This window comes from Aquarana catesbeiana, linkage group LG02, assembly GCF_042186555.1.
Source record: "Aquarana catesbeiana isolate 2022-GZ linkage group LG02, ASM4218655v1, whole genome shotgun sequence".
Classification (NCBI taxonomy): domain Eukaryota; kingdom Metazoa; phylum Chordata; class Amphibia; order Anura; family Ranidae; genus Aquarana; species Aquarana catesbeiana.
The window spans coordinates 676383545-676407044 of NC_133325.1; the positions used below are offsets into that span (position 1 = coordinate 676383545).

At 39.9% G+C, this 23500-nt stretch overlaps 1 protein-coding gene across 21 annotated transcripts in view; it reads left to right on the top strand.

Annotated features, from left to right (window-relative positions):
- The window catches only part of RAP1GAP2 (RAP1 GTPase activating protein 2), a 1157030-nt gene that overhangs the window by 913687 nt on the left and 219843 nt on the right, over positions 1-23500 (top strand). Inside the window, exon 1 of one of the 21 annotated variants that reach the window (XM_073616733.1) lies at positions 6142-6178. The exons of 19 other annotated variants lie outside the window; for them this stretch is intronic. In XM_073616733.1, the coding sequence (XP_073472834.1) occupies positions 6176-6178 (3 nt within the window). In that variant the 5' untranslated portion in view covers positions 6142-6175. Of the gene's footprint in view, positions 1-6141; positions 6179-23500 lie in introns of those variants that run through there. One more of the 21 variants, XM_073616729.1, reaches the window with a different exon arrangement.

Here is a 23500-nt window from a genome sequence, read left to right on the forward strand (position 1 = left end):
TTATTAATTTAAAGGAGAAATAACAACTGAATCGCCAACACAGGGGCTGCAGCAGAGGCGTAACTAGAATATTCAGGGCTGTGGTGCAAGAAACCATGAAGGGCCCCCACCAGAGGCGTTGCTAGGTCTACGAAAGATCTCGGGCTAGAGCCCATAGCAGCGCTTGAGCGGGCATACACATGTATTTGATATACATGTGTGTGTGTGTGTGTGTATATATATATATATATATATATATATATATATATATTATACCCTTACTTCAGGGTCCCCAGAGAGCCCCCCTTACATCAGGGTCCCCAGAGGGCCCCCCTTAGATCAGGGTCCACAGAGAGCCCCCCCTTACCTCAGGGTCCCCAGAGAGCCCCTTCTTTACATTAGGGTCCCCAGAGAGCCCCTTCTTACATCAGGGCTCCCAGAGAGCCTTCCTTACATCAGGGTCCCCAGCGAGCCCCCCTTACATCAGGGTCTCCAGAAAGCCCCTTCCTTACATCAGGGTTCCTGGAGAGCCCCCCTTACATCAGGGTGCGCAAGTGCAATTTCAGTGACCCCTATAGTTCCGCCACTGAGCTGCAGATAATCAAACAAGACTGAAGGTAGAACTATAGGCAAAACTTTTTTCTCATTTTGGATAGAGGGTTATAATCCCTTTCAGATTTTTTTTTCACCATCTGTATCCCATTGCGGAGATTTCCCACTTTCTGTAGCATAGCAAAACAGGAAGTGGGAGGAAATCCCTGCAAATTAAGGGAATTCCTTGGAGACCCCCAGGTCACCAGAACTAGTGTCCCCATTGGAAGATTTCCCCTCTATTACTTTTTTGGGGACAACCCAAAATTTGGGATTTTCTTTTACTTTCCCTTTCAATGATAATGGAAAACAGGATAACAGAACTAAAAAAAAAGTTTTGCCTTTAGTTATGCTTTAATACAAAATAACAAAACACGTGAATTAAAGTTACAATGTAGGAGTAATCCAACAAACTGGTCCATAGGATAGTAATCTCAAAATATAAGCTTAACGAAACAAGAGAGACCCTGTTGGGACCAGACGGAACAGGGAAAGGAGGACTCAACTGTAAGACCAAAGAAAAATAGTAAAGTATGGAAAAGGAAATAAGAGAGAGAAGGAACGGGGGCAGACACTTATCTCCAATGGGCTTGGATCCAAAGTTCTTTTTTTTTCAACCTGACTAATTAGCTTACTATAAAAATGATTTCCCAGTATACCTTGCCTAAGACTAGCCCTAAATTAGGTTCTTACGTAATCCTAACTCTAGTGGAGCTCACAAGTTAAGCCTAGTACACACTGCTAGTTTTTGTTTTTGTTCAACCCAGACGGCTCCTCCACCAGAACACTTCTGCCATTGGCTGAGAGGGCTGATTGGGAGCCGGTCAGCAGACCTCTTGGACCGGCTGCAGTACACACGGGCCGAATGTCGGCCGGTTTCTATTGAACCAGCCGATGCTGCCCGACATTCAGGGCTTTACCATAAGTCCCAAGTGAATGAGAATATATAGATACTGATATATTAATACAAATTTGTATCCATTAAATATAAGTGCTATTTAAATGCACCAAACATTAAAACTACAGTCTAATAATAGTAAAACACACAAAGGCAGATGTCAGTTTCCAGATTGACTTTTTAACAAAGTGTACTAATATTTGCACTGGTGAGCATGCTAGCTTACCCAACACACACCCACGTTACTATTTTGCATGGCTTATGCATCGCTCATATACCATTTATTAAAACAATCAGCAAACAGTCAGTTTAATCCAATTCTTTAGGCAGCACGTACATATGTAATATAAGAAGAGACATTGTGTAAAAATAGCATTACAGTTCATGTTCAAAACACAGCAGGAGGCATTTCACACAAAGGTGGTTGTTCTTTATGTTGCTGTATTAGGTGAACGGGAACTGATTGCGTGTAAGGGTGTCTGCTTACATGTAGGAATTAGCTCCGTGCCCTATATTTTAAATGTGACAGATTCACTAGCTGAAAATGCATTGTATTTGCTGACTTTAATGGAACAGCAGCCATGAATAAGCGTAAGTACCTTGATTCTTGTGTCATGGCATGTGGCTGCAATAAAGGATCCATCAACTCTAGGGCCAAGAATGATTCCCTATGCTTTGTCTGTGTCTTATATGTTTAGAACTTGCTATATAGCTGTGACCCTAAAGCTGTCCATATAGCATAGATTTGTGTCATTCAGGAAACTTATGCCCTGTACACACGATAGGATTTTCCGACAACAAATGTCCGATGGGAGCTTGTTGTCGGAAATTCCGACCATGTGTAGGCCGTGTGTAGGCTCCATCGGACATTTTCCGTCAGAATTTACGACAAACAAAATTTGAGATCTGAAAATTCTGATCGTGTGTACACAATTCCGATGCACAAAATTCCACACATGCTAGGAATCAAGCAGAAGAGCTGCACTGGCTATTGAACTTCATTCTTCTCGGCTCGTTGTACGTGTTGTCGTCACCACGTTCTTGACATTCGGAATTTCCGACAAGATTTGTGTGACCGTGTGTATGCAAGACAAGTTTGAGCCAACATCCGTCGGAAAAAAAAACATGGATTTTGTTGTCGGAAAATCCTATCGTGTGTACAGGGCATAACAGATTCCTCCATCCATTCTTAACAGGGTGGGTGGACTAATCTCCCGCTGGCTATTTTATTGTCCTGAAGACTGTCAGAATACCCAATTAGTGAGTGTATCTGATCATGATTTGGTGGACAATTTTCCACCCAGCTTCAGATCTTCGGATTAGATTTTATCAAGCTGGGTGGTGCCAGCAGGCAGTGCTGGATTTAGACCTTGGGAGGCCCACGGCACTTTAAGTTTGGGGCCCCTCAACATAGAAATTAAATAATATGACAAAAAAAGTGAACTGAAATGAATGATAAACCGTTTTTGTTCTAAAAAATAAAATAAAGGTTAGGCTCCGAAGAAAACACTTGTCCGTTTTTCTTAATCAATTTTATTGACTGTAAAAATACACATTACACAGATAATTGGAACTGGCAAGTCATACATCACATGTATGCATCACACTAAATATTTACAAAAAGTCTTTCTTCCTGCACTTAGCATATGCAAATTCTTTAACTTAAGCAGGCATAGATGGATCGAATCTCAGTCGGTTTAGCAGGGACCGGCCGAGATTCAATCCATCTATGGGCAGGCTTGTAGTACCCATGTTGTCCCATCAATCCACTTAGGTACAACCAGCCTGTCTGTCTGATTTTTGGTATGTGATTACTGCCAGCAGCTATAGTATTCATTGTGTTCTGCTGGCTGGGGCCCATGTCCCCCTTGCCAGCAGAACAGAAGAAAACTGCAGGAAGCATTCCCCCATCAACACTGACTGTGTTAATGGGGGAATCAAGCTGTTTTCCTTCCTTCCACCTGTGATGGAAGGAAAGAAAATCACATACTCTATGGGCTGCCTAACTCATCAAACTGTATCATCATGTAGACACTACTCTCGACAACCAGTGGGCACAGAGCAATTAATCTTTCATGGGTCATTGTTGTCCTCAGATAATTTTTTATCAGTGTCAATTTGCTAAACAACCTTTCTCCAAAACAACTAGTGGCCATCATGCTCAAATATATTCTAAGAGCTACATTAAACCCTGGAAAGGTGTCGGCAAGCCCTTCATCATGTAAAAAAACTGCCTATTGAGATGGAGTGAGACATGACCAGAGCTTGGCAAAGGCTGCAAACTGGAAAATGTCCTCAACAAACACACTACTGAAGTCTCGAAGGGAACATAAGTTTCATTTTTTTCTAAGAGAAAGTCGGGCCTCCTCTGGTAGGGGGTCCCCCTCTGGCAGGGGGGCCTGGGGTAATTTGCCCATTTGCCCTCTGTAAATCTAGCACTGCCAGCAGAGCCACCCACAGCTCAAAAATTTGTCTGATTCAGCAGAAAACTGTGTATGTCCAGCTTTATATCTATAGCTAAAGGAATATGCCTAGGGCTTTTTTAGGTAGTACAAAGGTACACTGTATGTAGACAATCATCAAAACAGAAGCTCAGCTTACCTTCCTAATGCCACTGCCAGCCTGTCTACGTGCACTCATAAGGAAGTCCTCATGATTAACACATCTAGTGCAAAATGTGTCAAGGTTCTTTGGTTATTGTAATACTGTTTATGACTTCTTGAGAATAAAACCTACATCTGAACCGTGAGCACCTGGAACCTGTTTTTTTTGCTTTGGAAGTTTCACATATCAGGATTTGGCAAAGGTTTGTGTTGCCTCTGCGGCATTATAGGGAGTAGTCAAATACTTTTGCAGTTTTTTTAAAAAGAAAAGCATAAAAAATAAGTTTGGTAATTCTACCCACAACTGTGTTAAGAGTAGAAAGTTTACTCAATTTATGTAATACATTTCAGCCAGAATCCAGAGAGATGTATTACAAAGAGTTCTGAAGTCCAAAATGACAAACACAACAATGTAAGGATGCTCATCAGCCTGGCAAATCATAATATGCATGAGTAAATGCCAAGAGCAGAGATGGTAACAACAATAACATTAAATCAGGGCCAAGGGTCCCCGGTTCATGCATGAGCGTGAAACAGGCTACCACGAGATATAAGAGATATAAGAAGACAATGCGAAGTCCAGGGGTCCCAGACTTGCCTAAATTTCGTCATAGTGCCTTGAATTTAGCTGTGCGTTTCTCATTAATTAAATTGATTAAAATCCATTGCATGCGGGCTGTCCATTGCTAGTTTTTTAAACCAAGTCTAAATCTGTTGAAAACTTGAAACTTCTTAGCACTGATATTCATTTATTTTTACATCAGGATTTCTATACATGAATAACATTGAGAAATGTGCAGCCGGTGTGTTTGGGAAAAGCTCTCTTGTATCACTAGTAGGGGTTTTCACAACACCAAAGAAGGAAGTAGGATGGACTAATGCACTACAGCAATGCTGAACAAGTGGGCTATGCACCTTTAATAAAGGGCTTATTCAAAAAGTAAAATATTATTCAAAAGAAGGAAACATGGAGTTTAGAGGCACATCTGTAGTGTTGAAATACAAAATGAACTTTTATTATTCTTTAAAATTCACATTATTGACATGACATGCTAAAAACAAAACATGGTGCTTGGTCTAAACGACGCTCACACCACCTAACACAACCAATTATTACCACAGTGGAACAGATCGATCAATAATGATTCAAAATGAGATGATGTCAAAGGAAGGAGCAGCTGGTTGGTGGTAGAGACGTAGTGAAGAAAAATCTACATGTTACGCGCCCTTAAGCGCTTCTTCAGGAGCTTGCAGTGGTGCATAGTATACGAAACAATATGCACAGGCATCATCCACCAATCAGTTTTTCATGCCTTAAGCAATATAGAGCTCTTATAGAGGTCCTTATAACTTGTGTGGGACGGGGGTAATAACCGTATCCTCAACAGCCAACCTAGGGAACTTTGAACCAGGAACTAGTACCATACACATGGAAAGGGGAGGCCCAATATGGTCATTCCCATGCAAAGTCCACCTTAAGTGTAGGGGGGCAGTAGAACTCCAGCAGTGTTAAGGCCAGAGCCAGTAAATGTAAGGAAGACCCACCATCCGTATCTCTCCAGACATTCACTCCACTGATTGGTGGATTTTTAACACAAATTTTTTTACTTATCATAGACAAATACAAAAAAACACACAAAGAACTGTAAGGCGCACAGTTCACTATAGTATGTCAAATAAGTAGCATTGTGCACAAAAAGCTCTGAGAGAGTGCATGTTACATATCAACAGAAGGGTCAAGCAGCTAAATCCAATGGAGTGGAATCTTACAGGGTGAAAATAGAAGAGAGCGAGAATGTAGCAGTAAAGGTAGTACAACAGTAAAGTAAGGAAGGGGGATTGGGAGGTGAAGGGAAGGGGGGGGGGGAATGGGGGGTTTTAAATCAAATTTATTAAATACTTACAAACACTATACATGATTATTCAAAAACATTTAATACACCTTCATTAACAGTAAGGTGATGTTTGAACAGCACAGGTTTAACATTTACTCTACCAGTTATGAAATTGTGATAAGGTTTCACCTACATGCTCAAAGTCACACAGTAGGAATATTGTGTATTCATTTAACCAGCGCACCAGCAGCGTCCACCACTAACAATTTATGGTGAGTTACACTTCATCATATATGCTGTGATGCTAATGCAGTTTTTTTAAATCATGCTTCAGGTTTTTGTTTTATTTTGTAAAATACAGTTGATAAAATGCATTGATGAGGATATATTTTTACTTCCAAAGAAAAATATATTAAAGCCAAATAACTGCAGATATCTGATTTTGCATTAGTACACTTACAGACTGTATTATCATAATGGAAAGTGCAATGCTGTGCGTTGGCACTAAGTACCTACCAATGGGTAATCAGAGTGCTGATTGGCTGTTTTCAGTTACTTTACACTACTTACAATGATGCACAATTTATATTATTCTTTAATCACTGAAAATCGTATCTGCTTGTTGTGTTTTTTTTTAAGAGGAATGTTTTTTGTTCCTAGTAGTAATCAATCAGTTGGCAGCTGTCATTTCTTCAGTCTAAAAAGGAACAAGGATTCCTATTGGCTGAGACCAGCTCACTTTTCTAGCAGTGGCCATCAACAGGTTATTTGAGGCACTGATTGGCTCTTCAACTAAAGGCAACCAATCAGTACCTTTGCCTCACAGACAACCCACCACCATCAGCATCTGAAAGCTGGATATAGCTTTGGATAAGCAGGCTAGATGCAGCAGAGTGATAATGTCACTGCTACTTTTGCAAGATAATATCTTCATTTAAAAATCATTTTAATATCCTTTGTGGCTATTATAGAATATATTTAAATGAACGTCTTTGAGTTCAGCTTTAACAATTATTTGAAATATTTTATAGACATTTCTTTGTTCTAGATCATGAGTGCTGTCCAGCAGAGTACACACATTTAGAGATGCTTGTTTTATTTTGTTCTCTAGTATTTCCCATGAAAAACCTTTATACCGGAGATAGGAAATGGCCTGTGACAGTCTACTGCCTCTACATGCAGCTTCTGTTAAAACAAGGATTAGTGGAGCCTGGAGATTTTCTATTCAGGGATATGCCTCAAATCCACTTGCTTTCATTAAATGAGTATGTAGCGAATGCTCTTACGTGTAGTCTTGTAATGACTGGGCATGTTGTCAAATGTATGAGTGTTCCCATTTGTGTATAATGTGCGTTAGCTAGGTTATTTTTATTTGTTATTTTAAGTTAGTATGATCCTTAGCAAGTTTAAGGGTGCCATTTTTAGAACTTGTATATCCATTGGATTGAACATGCCCCAACACTTTTGGAATGAGGGGGAGGAGCAATCAACAGACGTTTTATTAAAGAAAAATGCTGTAGCTTTGTAGCTTGGTTGGGACAAGCTGATACATTTTGTCTGAAAATGAGTGCCAGCAGTTACTATAGCGAATGCATGAGCCATGGCATAAAACATTTTTTAACTGACTTTTATACACTATTTTCAGATAAAATAATGCATTTTGTCTGAAATTGCCTTTGGCTATTAAAAGAACAATCTAAGCCTAAAACAGCTTTTTGTGGTCCTTTATGTCTCTGCATCTTCCTCTTCTTTGGAAAAAAAATGTTATCATAATGTATCTTTGCCAACAGCATTGCATTTGAGATTTGAGCAAAGTGATATGGGTAAAATACATATCTCTGTCCATAATGTTGAAGAGGAACATTCACTGCCCCCTTGCCTTTTTTTTCTTCCCTCTTGTTCTGCAGTGTTGCTCTCAAGGCACATAGTTACTTGCCCAGCAGGTCCAATGTTGAATGGTAATGTGTCCTTCGCGCCACTAAAGGTAGAGAATGAACCTAGTGTCTATATTTAAAAGTGATAACAGAATTATGCAGCAAAATCTAATGGTGTACACCAAACCACAGAGCAAAATTAAAAATCAAGGTGATCTCGCGCATAAATAGTAATAAAATGAAGATGAGAACAAATCATGTGAATAAATAAAAAAACACCACTGTGTACACTAATTTCCAAAAAAGGCGCACATAACCACTTAAGGACTAGCCTCGTTTTGGATTTTAGGTGTTTACATGTTTAAAACAGGTTTTTTTGCTAGAAAATTACTTAGAACCCCCAAACATTATATATTGTTTTTTTTTCTAACACCCTAGAGAATAAAATGGCGGTCATTGCAATACTTATTTTTTTTTTGCACCGTATTTGCACAGCGGTCTTATAAGCGCACTTTTTTTGGAAAAAATTCACTTTTTTGAATAAAAAAATAAGACAACAGTAAAGTTAGCCCAATTTTTTTTTATATTGTGAAATATAATGTTACACCAAGTAAATTGATACCCAACATGTCATGCTTCAAAATTGCGCCCGCTCGTGGAATGGCGTCAAACTTTTACCCTCAAAAATCTCCATAGGCGACGTTTAAAAAATTCTACAGGTTGCATGTTTTGCTCTACAGAGGAGGTCTAGGGCTAGAATTATTGCTCTTGCTCTACCGGTCACGGCGATACCTCACATGTGTGGTTTGACCACCGCTTTCATATGCGGGCGCTACTCACGTATGCGTTCACTTCTGCTATTACAAGGAATGTAAACATCCCTTGCAATAGAAAAAAGCATGACAGGTCCTCTTAAATATGAGATCGGGGGTCAAAAAGTCCTCAGATCTCATATTTGGACTAAAATGCAAAAAAAAAAAAAAAAAAAGAAAAAAAGTCTTTTGAAAAAATGACATAAAAAAAAAATATGCCTTTAAGACAAGTGGGCGGAGCTGACGTAATGACGTCACTTCAGCCGTCCAATGGTATGGAGATGGGTGGCGGCCATCTTAGCCTCACTCGTCTCCATACCCAGGCACTGAAAGGTCCCGATCGCCTCCGCCGCTACCGACGGGAGAGCGGCGGGAGGGGGGGTGGCACCTCTCCCGCCACCGATAACGGTGATCTCGCGGCAAACCCGCCGCAGAGACCACCATTATCGTACACAGAACCGGCTCCTGTAAAGATGGATACCTCGGTTGTGGCAGCAGCTGCTGCCGTTACTGAGATATCCCTCTTCAAAGTGCCGACGTATATGTACAGGAGCCGGTCGGTAAGTGGATAAATGAAAATAGTGATAAATAACACTGAATAAAATTATATATAAACACACATGTGAAATGTGATATTAAAATACCACTAAAAAATAATAATAAACACACATGTGAAATGTGATAATAATCACTTCAAAAAACTTTTCATAAGTGATAATAATCACTTCAAAAAGACTCTTCTTATAATCAAATGGTGTAAAAGTAATAATAATCTCCTCCAAAAGTCAATATATGGTTAATAATGATAAAAAGTCCAAAAATAGATGATATAGCTGTATAAAATGCTCCTAGTTCAAAGGGAAGTGGGAGGTAAAACCAGATGTGTGAATAGGTGGTGTAGGTTAAGGTTGATGAAAGATGATTTTCATGTTGAATTCCATGAATTCTCTCATCAACTGCGGTTTCACAAAACTTTCACCTTAGGATTATGTAGTATCTCACATCAACAGATAATTGGTGTATGTCTCGGCTTTCTATCCAGATCCTAATGGGTTAATGGATACTGCGAGTGTGTTCATGGATAGTTATCCCCTTCATGGTCCTCCACACATATGTCATGGATTAATCCGGCATTACCACAGCACATAAGGGGGAAGGAAGTCAATCCAGATGACAGGTATCTGAACCTTTAATTTAGGGTGTTGTCCCTCCTTGGTTGTGCTCACACAGGCCAATGCCCCCACAGGTCCAATGTTGTCCTGCTGCCATCCACTGCTCAGGTGTGACAGTCTTGGTCCTGCTTCGTCCTCTTGGTCCACCTTCGTCATCATGAACATGTAACATTTTCTAGGTTCAGGCAGCCGGCCCACGATGATGTGCACCAGCGCATTCCATCAGCCATTGTTTGTGATGTCCCAGAAGGGAATTTGCACCAGAGCCCCGCAGCAGGGAGTGCCCCGATGGGAAGTTGCGTGCCCACTGGACAGAGGGGAGGGCCAGGAGCACTGGCCGGGGACCCAAAAAGAGGAGGTTTGCAGCAGCTCTGTGCAATTCCATAAGTATAGACATGTTTGTTATTTTTAAAAAAAATGATCTTTACAATCACTTTAACCTCTTTAAGCTACCTTCATTGACTCATGAACATCCTCAATAGGATTCAAGTAGAGAGAGAGTATCACCGCTCCAGGTGGCTCAGATCAAGGTAAAAGGCATCTCCTTCAGTCTAGAAGTCCAGGTGCTGGCAATGCTATGGCAGTTAGATATCAAAGAAATTCTGGACAGCCGCACTCCAAAGATATTTGCCTTTATTCAATAAGGTGTCATCCAAAATACAGGTCACAGCAAAGTGGAACAAAGCTTACGCATTTCGCACTACAAGGAGTGCTTAGTCATAGCACACATTGGTTGTTATCTAATATCGGTCTTGTACCATGTTAGTAGTAAACAGTATTGATATTTATCTTACAACCCTCTGTGTTGGGACTTTTGGTGTCCGGACGATCAGCAAATTTATGTTTAATGTTTTTTGTTCATTTGTTTTCCATGCACCTTTTGTATGTTATGTGCTGTGTTTGACCTGAGTGATTCCTATAACACTGGGGGGTCAGATTTTTCCATGTAATTTACATGATTGAAATCATGGAATTTTAAAACGTTTAATAAAGTTTAGGTTTTGTAGTACCAGTCCAATCACGACTCTTTTTCACTTCTAGTAACCCCCTTGTCTTCCCAGGTATTATTTATACCAGGGCTTTATTAGTATTGTTGTTTGGTCAATTTGTGACAAAACCTCAATAGGTGAGTGGTCCATGGGATAACACTACCTAAAGACTTATGCAGATTTTTTCCATTTTTTTGGTATCGTTCGTATATGGGAGGAGCCTATAGAACTGTGCTGATGAAGGTAAGGCTGGAGTTCAACTTTAATTCTGTATACTTCAGGAGCTGCAATGTTTATACTTTACAGTACAGACAATTATATAGACAATCTTGTACAGCTGTTCTTACACTGCAGTGTTTTCCTATTATGACACATGGTAGTATTCAGCTTCTGACACAATCAGATGTTTGCTTGAATTGACCTTAGTAGAAACATAAGAACTATATCCATAGTACTGATGATGAATATAGTATACTTTGTTGTTGGCTGTCATATAATAGCAGTGCATACTATTGAGTGAATATACAAGTACAGTAAAACCTTGGATTGAGAGTAACTTGGTTTGACAGCGTTTTACAAGACAAGCAAAATTTTTTAATACATTTTGACTTGATATACAAGCGATGTCTTGATATACAAGTAGCGTTAAGTCACAACTGAGTATAAAAGAGAAGGTGCCTCTAAGTGTAGCAATATGGTTACATTTAATGAAGGTACAACATTTAGCAACTCACATGGTTGATGATTAAAACGGGCACATCTAAGTATGCAGGCATCCGGGGTAAGGCTGTCCACATAGACCATCCTCAGCACCGCAATCAACGTCATCCCTTCCACGCTGCGGTCCACGAGCACTTCAAGCCTCACTTTCAGATCGCTTTACTGCAGGGTAGTCTTCCCAGTCGTGATTGCAGACTGACAGCGGTGGTAGAGAGCGGTGCAGAGGATGGTCTATGTGGACCTCTTTACCCCGGATGCCTGCATACTTAGATGTGCCAGTTTTAATCATCAGCCATGTGAGTTGCTAAATGTTGTACCTTAATTAAATGTAATTAATTAAATGTAACCATATTGCTACACTTAGAGGCGCCTCTCTTCTCTTTTATACTTTGTAGTTCCTTCTGGATTTTGCTTGTGGAGGCTTCCATTTGTGGATGGACATTTTATGGCTACACAATCTATCACATTGCTATAATCTTTTTATATGTACTATAAACTCAAGGACTTATGAATAAATGGTTGTGGAAGGAATCATCAGAGATTTCATTATTTAATATGGGTAAATGTGCTTTGATATACCAGTGCTTTGGATTACAAGCATGTTTCCAGAACGAATTATGCTCGCAATCCAAGGTTTTACTGTATGTGATTTTGCAGATAGTAATACAAACAATGATTATAGTGAAGACAAACTAGAATACAGATCTGTGGGAGTTGATGGTGAGGAGGTCAATTTTCAGACTTCTGTATGAATCATCAAAAAGACAAAGCCGATTGTCTGGTTGTTATACTTTAGAATGTGTTTAAGTGTTTTTCTGAGTGTGGCTTTTCCAAAGCTCATTCATTCCCCAAGCATTGATCTGGGCAGACCAAACGTTGACTTCCAGCCTTAGGCATTAACGACATCCACAGGAATTCATTGTTAATTCTAATTCTACTTTTCATGTGTAGCCCTTTATTCTGACATCCTTGGATAACCCTCTCAGGTATGTGGGCTCCATGTGTGTACTAGTGATTGTACTTTACTTCACAGCAATTTAATCTTCCTATCACTTTGACTTGGTATTTAACTGCAGAGTATACCAGACATATTTTCTAATTTGTAGGTAATCCATCTTTTGTAAAAGCAGAGATATGATATGGACAATGAGTAGAATGCACTGGATCCCAGAAATTAAAATCTTTTCATTCTTGCTTGACAAGTTTTATGGCTGTGTTTTAGCTTTTATTCAAAGAAGTAATAGTAATAACATTTAATAGTATGTATGCTTATGGCTCTGTGTACATTTGTGAGACTCCATTTCCAGTGCGACTCGCATTAAAGTCGCATCAAAGTAGTGCAGGAACCTTTTCAAAGTCATTGGGACTTTTTTTTTTAAATCAGGAGTGCTTTATTGAACAAACAGTACAATACAACATGATTAGGCTCATAAACAGAGTACAAAGCCATGCCTGAGTAGCAGTCAGTTACAAGTCTATATAACCCAACTATACATCGCCATGATGCATATACCCTGTATATTAGCAGAAACAGCTATGCAACAAATAAAATATGAAATCCCTCACATATACATGAGAGACAGAATAATAATAATTTTGTATTAAACTGTACTGTAATTGTGTTGTCCCCCTTATACATTGTAAAGCGCTGCGTAAACATGTTGGCACTATATAAATCTCGTATAATAATAATAATAATAATAGCTGGTAAACTGGCAGTCAATTTGTCTAACAACAATGAAAATGATGGAGATAGTCAACATACTTTAACTTGAGGTCCAAGAAGACCAAACTTTCTCATACTTCCAGGAACAACACCGATTGATTTACGTGAGTCTATACATGGGTAGAGCAGCATCTACCACCGCTTTCCAGGAGGACACCACATGGGGGGTGGAGGAGGTCTACTTAAGGAGGATCTCCTTTTTTGCATAGTATAGGAGGTAATAATAACAAGGTATGATAGGGCCATTGTTCATCCTTATGAATCCCTATAAGTACTAGCTCCGGGGAAGCCAAAAGCGTCAACTGTGAGCTAAGATTAATTCAAATACTTCCAACCAGAATTTCACAGTATTCGGGCAAGCCCAGAACATGTGCAAAAAGTACCCTAGATGAGCCGACCCCGAGGACACTGCGGGTCGCGTGTCAGATACATCTTTGGGGGTTGATTTACTAAAGGCAAATCCACTCTGCAAGTACACGTGAAAGTGCACTGAAAGTGCACTTGGAAGTGCAGTCGCTGTAGATCTGAGGGGAAGATCTGAAATGAGGGGAAGCTCTGCTGATTTTATCATCCAATCATGTGCAAGCTAAAATGCTGTTTTTTATTTTCCTTGCTTGTCCCCTTCAGATCTACAGCGACTGCACTTTCAAGTGCACTTGTAATGCAAAGTGGATTTGCCTTTAGTAAATAAACCCTGTGAAGTCTTACATGGGTGTAGTACATTTGATGCAGAAAGTCGCCGTGACTTCAAGTCGCATGGATCCGAATGGGTGCCATTGAAAACAATGAGCTGTGACTTGTCATGCTCCTTTGTGTCCTACGCCGCATGACAAGTCCCAAAAGTGTGAATGGAGCCTAAATGAGAACTCAACGCACCAGCAACAGCCCAAATCACTGTTAACAATATTAATGTCTTGACTTGTATTTTGTATTCTCCTTTTTGCCCCTGCTGAATAGCATACATACTAGATAGTTTAAGCCTTCTAGGTGGATTCACCCTTTCTTTTTGTCCTGGTGACTATTGTCAAAAAAGATTATGGGAAATACAAATTGTCACCAAAACAAGAGGTAAGGTTAACTCTTTCAATGAGGGTACCTTCTCTGTTAACAACTGTTTAAGAGAATTCATTTCACTTCCTGTTGCTTCTTTAGAACTGGCATCTTAACTGCTGCCTATTCCCCTCACAAATTTAGAGTTGCAGCAAACCCACATAAACAGAAGGAGAACATGAAAAAGTTATATTAAAACATCTGACAAAATTGAAGCCAACAATTCAAAAATTTTAATAAATGAATCAAAATGAATAAGCAGCTCCCCGTTTAAGTGTGATATCCACCTATAGCAAAAACATGAAAAAAGTTACGGCGCTACTAGCAGATGAAACAGAGTAAATGATAATACAATCCAAAAATGATGAAATCACCATAAAAAACATATAAACTCTAAAAAAACATATAAACTTTACGCTGGGTTCACATCTCTGTGTGGAGCGGCTCACAGCAGGGGTCTGGTCCACCCCTGTTCACCGTTTCAGGACTGATTTTGGTCCGAATTTTTGACTGAATTCAGGCCTGAAACTGACCAGAAGACGATGGTTATTGGAGAATTCTTAAAGGACTTATCACTATATATTTTCTTTTTATGGTTTATATGTTTTTTATGGTGATTTCATGAATTTTTTGAATTGTATTATCATTTACACGGTTTCATCTGCTAAAAAGTAGCACCATACAATTTTTCATGAAAAAGTTATGCAGATTAGCCAAAATCAGGACTCTTGACTTGTGACAACATAGCCTCCCAACTAGCAGATTTTACACGCAAGCGGCTATATGCCAAGTAGATGAAATCTGGGGGTCATAAACCACTTGCCGACCGCTGCACACCGATATACGTCGGTGCACAATGGCAGCAGTGGGCAAATGGGTGTACCTGTATGTCCCCTTTAAGAGCCAGGGTTAGCAGGCACGCTCCCGCCTCCCGCTGCGGACAGTGTGACCGTGCCCGTGGAACCGGCGGACATCTCCTGGCGATCGTGTCACGAAGCTTTAGAACGGGGAAGTGCCTATGTAAACAAGGCACTTCCCCATTCTGGCTTGTGTCATGACAGAGATCACCGCTCCCTGTCATCGGGAGTGGATGATCACTGTCATGTGACTTGAAGCCCCTCCCCCCACAGTTAGACTCACTTCCTGGGACACACTTAACCCCTTCATCGCCCCCTAGTGTTAACCCCTTCACTGCCAGTGTCATTTACACAGTAATCAATGCATTTTTATAGCACTGATCGCTGTATAAATGACAATGGTCCCAGTGTCAAAATTGTCTGAAGTGTTTGCCATAATGACCCGATAAAAATCACAGATCGCCGCTATTACTAATAAAAAAAAAATAATCGCAAGGAAGGGGCTAAAATCTTCCGGGGCTGAAGCGGTTAAAATTTCATTCATGTGGAATGAGGGAATGAATGAGTTGGGGGAATATTTGGACAAATTTCTCCAACCCAGCGTGAAGGAGACTAGGGCCTATCTAAAGGATACTTCAGATCTTTTACAATTATTAGAACAGGTAAAATTGAACTCATCATCGACTTCATACCTGGTAACGGCTGATGTAGCCTCTCTGTATACAATTATACAGCATGAAGACGCATCCCTGGCCCTTAATTGGGCATTAAAAGTAAAAGGGAGGACATCCTAGATATACAGAAGAGGTTTGTGGGACATGCATTAGAGTTTTGCATGTCCCACAATTATTTTTGGTTTAACGGACAATTCTTCTCCCAGCAGGTTGGCGTGGCGATGGGGGCAAAATATGTCCCCAGCCTCGCCAACCTATTTATGTCGGAATGGGAGGATAGAAAGGTGTTCAATACTAATAGGCCCCAATTAAGATTTTACCGCAGGTTTATTGACGATATCCTATTTATCTGGGAGGGTTCGAGAGAATCTGTGGAGGAGTTTCTAGAATACCTGAATAACAACACGAACAATATCAAATTAGAGTATCAAATTAGTGAGAGAACCATTAACTTTTTAGATGTGACTATAGATAAAGAGTGTAATGTATTGAGGACCAAGGTATACTTTAAACCGACGGACCGTAACAGTTACCTTTCCATTAGAAGTGGCCATCATCCGGCCTGGATAAGGAACATACCGAAAGGACAGATGTTGCGGATCCGTCGGAATTGCACACAGATGGATGACTACATAGTGCAAGCGAATGTCCTTAAGGAGAAATTCATACAGAAGGGGTATAGCAATGAGAAACTTATGGAAATAATTCAGGAGGTGGCGGAGATCCCTAGGGAACAATGCCTAAAGAAAAAAGAACCTCAAGCACGTGACAACCAACACCAACTTAGTTTTATTTCCAGCTTTCATTGCCAGTATAGGGAAATAGAAAGCATTTTCAGAAAATACTGGTATATCCTCTGTAAGGACAGACACCTAGGTGAAATATTACCAACACAACCGAAGTTTATTTATAGGAAAGCACCTAATATAGGGGACCAGATAGTCAAAAAAATTTTGGACCCACCAGACTACAGCTCTCTAAGATTTGATTTCAAGGGCTTCTATTGCTGTAGGAAATGTATTTGTTGCAGAACAGTAAGAACCAGTAATAGAGGTATAACAAGTATTACTAATAGAGATGGAGAGACATTTGCAATTAAGGAATTTAGTACATGCACCACCACTCATGTGGTATATTTGATGTGGTGCCCTTGTGGCCTATTCTATGTGGGAAGAACCAAGAGACAACTAAAGGTTTGTATTAGTGAACATCTGGCTAATATAAAAAATGGTTATAAATACTATAGTGTATCATTGCTCTTCAAGGAGAAACATCAACAAGATCCATCCTTGCTACAATTTTGTGGCATGGATGTGGTGCATCCATCCTGGAGAGGATCCAATAGGATCAGGGACCTGTCACGGAGGGAAACGGAATGGATTTTTCTTTTTAAAAGTTTGACCCCTAGAGGACTGAACATTGAACTAGATTTGAATTGTTTTATCAATGATTTTTAATTTGATGAGCGATTGGATATGAGTAACAAGGCAATGGTGGAGATGGAGGGTTTGAGACATCCACCTGATAGATTATATGTTGTAGCTCCGACCCACATAGGAGACATTTTAGAAGATTTTTAGTAAGCACTGTCACTTTATTTTGGGGTACCATGCACTCCACTTAAGAAGATATAGTTAATACACTGAAGTGGAGTTGAATCCCTATGAAGTGTATTTAGGTGCGTTTAGCGTTTTGCACCGTTTGAGCATTGGTGTAAATAGGTGAGTAAACATGCCATTAGAAAGACTAGAGAGATGATAAAAAATAGATGGGGAGATAGTGATAAGACTACAGCTGGCACCTACCAGTGGTTGTTCTAGTTTAACCGTAGCATATTATACACCCCAGGATATACAATTCGCCACACAGGAGGTGTGGGGTAGATGGAACTCTGTGCATGTGTCCGGGTAGGAATGGACAGCTTTGGACACATGGACCGATGACCATCTTTATATGGAACTTAAAATATATTTTTTCAAAATAATTTTTAAAGATTCTTTTATTATAATACATTTTTTTATTATGATTTTTAGTAGATAGGATAATTCTTTCTAACCATTCATAAAAGTTTTTTTGGAGATATTTTAAACTGATTTCTTTGGAGACAATTTTAAACTGATTTTAATAATATAGTTTTAATTTATTAAATAATTTATCAAACATTGAAATATATGGCAATTTGCTAGAATATTATATAAATGACTATTATTCATTTTCTAATCATAGTGAAGAAACACCCCCAAAGTAAGAAGCTTATAGGCTTCAGCATTCAGGGTCCAGAGAACTTATGCAGAGTGAACAATAGATGACGCTGTTATTAGTTGCTAGATGGCCGCTACATATAAATTGTATGAGGTGTTATCTAGTCTGATAAGTAAAAGTAACTCAAATCTCACTTTGCGTGTCTACTGAGCAATGAATCCTAGTAACAGGAGTGTATTGCGCTCACGGGGACACGAGTAATGCGCAGGCGCGACGTATGGACATTGCGCATGCGCGGTGAGCGATCTCCGTTCTCTAACTGAGAGGAGGGTATATAAGAGATGACTGACATCCCGGGCAGCCTATCCCATGAATAAGTCACAGGCGTGACGAAACATGTCGGGGCGTGGCCGAGCGATGGTGGACACCAGGAACGAGTGACGCGGAGTGAGACGAACGTCGCGGTTGAGCCTATCAGGAGAGGGGACCTGTCTAAGTAGTGGGGCGAACGAGGAGTGGGTGAGATAAGCGAGCAGACGCCTGCATACCTCGGGTCCGCCCTGACCGCAACCCCTAGAGAGTGTTATACAAGTTGCTGTGATGTGCTTTACAGTTGAATGCAGTTTGCTGTGGAAATTTCACGTTGCATTGTTTGATTTTTAAAAGTGTGGGTTTAACCATTGAAGATTTGGCTTGTGTGTTGTTCAATAAACTGGTTGTACGAATTACACTATTGGAGATTTTCTTTTATTCACATGTGGATCGAATTGCACATATATGTTTGGATGGCTGGCTTATCACCATAATCCTTTCTGTTTGGAAACATTAAGCACTATAGCCTTACACGCAAGTGGGGCAATTGGAGCTGGTGAGTGAGTTTTTCATTGGGAGTGGATCCACTCAACACCTGGGTGTGATGGAAGTTGGAAGAAAGATATCATCACTTTTTTGAAGGACTTTTTTACTAATATTTAATGAACTTTTTTTTGCTAAATGGTTTGTGTCTTGGATCAGATTCTTGTGAATTAATGATTTACATTGGTGAAATAATTTTTTGTATGTGGAATTTTTTTATTTTTGTTTATTTTATTCGTTATATGATCTTCACTTATCACCTGGTGTTCACTTTATACATATATGAAGATATATGTGTATGCATATAGTTCACTTTATACTTGCATGAAGGTATATGTGTATTTATATAATGTGTGTTTAAATTTTATTTACACTTTAGTGTGTGCTTAATTAGTCACGGTAAGAGTGTAGCACTTTGTTTGAATTTAGCGCCACTGTTTTATTCGACGTGTGGTTTAACACCGTGTTTACACGTTATAGAAGAAAACACCATACAGCAAATTTTCATTTAAGGTGGCAGCTATAGTTAAGTACCAGAACTAACACATATCACATAATATTAATAACTATTGTGTGTATACTCCGAGGCGCAGTGGTGGTAAACAAGGTATAGGTGGGCAGTAATACTTTGGGGACCAATTGAACATGTGGAATTCTAGCTCACATTTCCTATATTTTTTCAGTCTTGAATAGACTGTGAAAGGGTTAGAATTGCTGTCAGGTTTTTATTGCTGCCTATTCATTACATTTCTCACCTCTTGTGTGGTTAGCAGGACAGGAAGTAAGCAGAATTTTTATAATGGAGACAGACAGTAAGATTGTCCCACTGACCCAACAATAGATTAGAGCAGGGCCCTCTTAATGAATGGGCACACATTGGCACTGTCCAGGTTCCCCAGGTGCATGGGGGATCCATGATCAGGGCCAGGAAAAGGTGGTATTGTGTTGGGGGATGCATTGGCGATTTGTCCTCTTGTGACGCTCTTCTTTGACAGGAGTAACTGCAATCCTGTCAGAAGGAGCAGCGGCTGGCTTTTGCTGGAGAAAGGATTCAATTTTCTCCTCAATACTGCAGGGGGAGTAAGAGAGCTGGCACTGAGACTGAGAATTCACCTCAGTCTCAGCACCAGAGAGGAAAGAGGAACTGTCTTCATTGCAGGTGGGAACAGCATTTGTGATCTGTGAGTACAAGGGGACACTTACTTAATGTAAGGAACACTGTGATGGGGGACACCTGATGTATGGAGACTCTGTGATGGGGGAAGCTAATGTAAGGGGACACCGTAATGGGGACACCTGATGTAGATAATATGGGCACTGTGATGAGGGAACCTGATGTATATGGGCACTGTGATAGAGGAACCTGATGTAAAGGGGCACTGTGATGGGGACACCTAATGCAAGCTGGTAGGGCATAGCTCCCAACTGTCCCTTTTGATTTTGAGGGACTGTCCCTGATTTAGAACAAAGTCCCTCTGTCCCTCTTTCCTCCTCATTTGTCCCTCATTTTGGTCTGATCTATATAGTTGTACATAAAATGCACTTTTTATCTTTCCAAAAAAAAGTTTTTCCCAGTGCTAAACCTTTTATCCAATTTCTAAATTGCTACTTTTGTAAATTCCAAAAGCCAATATAAAGGGATAGTAGTGGTTAAAAAAAAGCACTTGTGGGTTTAACAAATCTTTTTTTGTATAATTCTCCTTGTGTGGCAGGAGGCGCGTCCATTGCCTACATACTTTTAGGTGTCCCTCGTTCCTGTCTCGAAAAGTTGGGAGGTATGTGTTAGGGGCCCCAGTGCATTACTTTGCGCAGGGGCCCATGATGCTTTTAAGATGGCACTGGATTAGGGCAGATTGGGGCTGTAGACAAGGTAGCAGCTTTGGCTATTGATCCCCTCAGTTGACATTAAGGATTGCAGTAGGCTCAGAGAAACTGTCCCATTCACACTTTGTGTACTGGCATGGCACACCACACAGACATTGACTGTGAACAAGTACATACTTGTGAAATGAAGGTGAAATGAAATGAAGATAGGTGCATGGCTTTGACTAATTACACTGCCCCCATGGTTTACTGCAGGAACATTAAAGTTGTCCACCCATCAGGCGCTAGACTCCTGCCTAGGTTGCTTTGTAGATGATGAGGCTCTTCACAGATCACTCAAGAACTGAAGAAGACAAATCTTCCCAACTGGAACACTGACAGAAGTAAAACTGGCACGTTTAAACTGTTACACTTTCCTGCTTTAATCAAAGCTAATTAAATAATGTTTGGCTAAAGTTCCATTTCCCATATCAAAATTACACAGTGGTGCTTGCTTTGAATTTCTTTCTGAAAGTGCCAGTAGACCTTTATGCTGATACAAACACATTTAGAAAACCTACATATTAAACTAGTGGCTATTTATTAGGTTTTATGAATTGCCTGGTTTATAGTCTTAATCCCATAACATTTGGAAATTTATTATATTTATTGTCAGTCTGCCGTGATGATTTGTACAAAGTCTTCTCAGCCAATAAGGGCAATAATATCCAACATTTTCCCTCTCCTTTCCATTTTACAAAATGGTCATAAATCTAAAACACATTACTTTTCAGCTGGACATTTAGGCTGTTTTATTTCCCCTGGAAAGTCAGCGTTGGTGCTTTTTTGTTCTCTTCATGACGCTGTTTTATGGCCATAATAGATCAGTTTAGTTTGCTGCAATTCAAAATGTAGTTGGTAAAGTGTTGGGTAAAAAAAAACGAAATTGTTGTTTCCTGAAGATTAATCACTGTAGCTATTTTTATTGTATTTTTAAGCATCTCATGGCTGGAGTGCTTTATACTCACTAGCAAGAAAGAACCCAGTGCTGACATATATACTGTATGTAGGCAGGCTCAGTGGAAAACACGGGTATTATATTTTGTTTATTTAGCCAGAGCTACATTTTACAAAGTCTTTATTATTACAAGTAGTACATCTGTTTCAGTAATTTTCTGTTATTGCTGCTGTATTCTTCATGATGCCTTCCAAAACATACAGTAACACCATATTTAACCACTTGACCCCTGGAAGGTTCTACCTCCTTTATGACTAGGACATTTCTTTGCTATTTAGCACTGTGTCATTTTAACTTGTAATTGCTCAGTCATGCAACACTGTACGCAACTGTATTTTTTAAAATAATTTTTTCATATAAATAGAGCTTTCTTGTGGTGGTATTTGATCATCACTGGGTTTTTTTTTTTTTTTGCTATATAAACGAAAATAATGATAATTTTGAAACACTAAAACAAAAAAACCCCCAAAAAAACAAAAACAATATTTTCTACTTATTTTCTGTTATAAGACATAATCAATAAAATCACATTTCATAAACTTAGGCCTAAATGTATTCTGCTACATGTAAAAAAAATCCCAATAAAACCCCTTTCACACCGAGCCGCCTATAGCATGGGCGGTAAAATGCCGCTATTTATAGCAGCCTTTTACCGTCAGATTTGCAGGGCATTATGGCCGCTAGCGGGGCGCTTTTACCCCCCGCTAGCAGGTGAGAAATTGTTAAAATCGCCCACAATGCGCCGCAATAGCGGCGTTTTGCCGGCAGTATGCCAGCGCTGCCCCATTGATTTCAATGGGGAGGAGCGGTGGAGGAGCGGTAAACACACACCGCTCCAAAGAAGCTGCTGACAGGACTTTTCCTGGCGTCCTGCCAGCGCAGCGATCCGGTGTGAAAGCCCTCGGGCTTTCACACTGGAGACAATGCTGCAGCTGTTTGAGGGCAGATTGCAGGCGCTTATTTTTATTTTTAACGCTATAGCGCCTGCAAAACGCCCTCGGTGTGAAAGGGGTCTTAGTGTAAATTAATTGGTTTGTGTGAACGTTATAGCATCTACAAACTATTGTGTGTGTGTATGTATATGTGTGTATATATATATATATATATGTATTGGGACACCTGCCTTTACATGCACATGAACCCCCAGTCTTCGTCCAAATGATTTGGACCAGTGCACAAACAAGGTCCATAAAGACATGGATGTGCAAGTTCGGGGTGGAGGAAGTTGACTGGCATGCACAGAGTCCTGACCTCAACCTGATAGAACACCTTTGGGATATATTAGAGCGGAGACTGCGAGCCAGGCCTTCTCGTCCACATCAGTGCCTGACCTCACAAATGCTCTTCTGGATGGTCAAACATTGGGCCAACTCAATATTGAACCCTATGGACTAAGACTGGGAAGCCATTAAAATAACTGTGCATGTAAAGGCAGGTGTCCCAATATTTCTGGTAATATATCTGAAAATTGATTAATCCTGATGTATTGACAGCCTATCTCATTTCTTGAGGCTATTAAAATGCCAGGACAGTACAAATACCCCCCAAATGACCCCTTTTTGGAAAGTAGACAGTCTGAGGTATTTAGTAAGAAGCATGGAGGATTTCTGAAGTTTAATTTTTTGTCAAAAGGTTTTGAAAAATGAAAGGATAAGTTCACTTTTAAAAAAAAAAAAATTATAAATGCAGATTTTTTTTGCAGGTAAAAAAATGTGCATTTATTTATTTTTTGTTGCAGGAGCCTGTAAAGCCTTGCAGCAGTGATCAGCAGATTGCTGATGCCATGCCGGTCTCCTGTACATACATCTACAAGTCTCACAAATGATGTCGAGACTTGCAGCT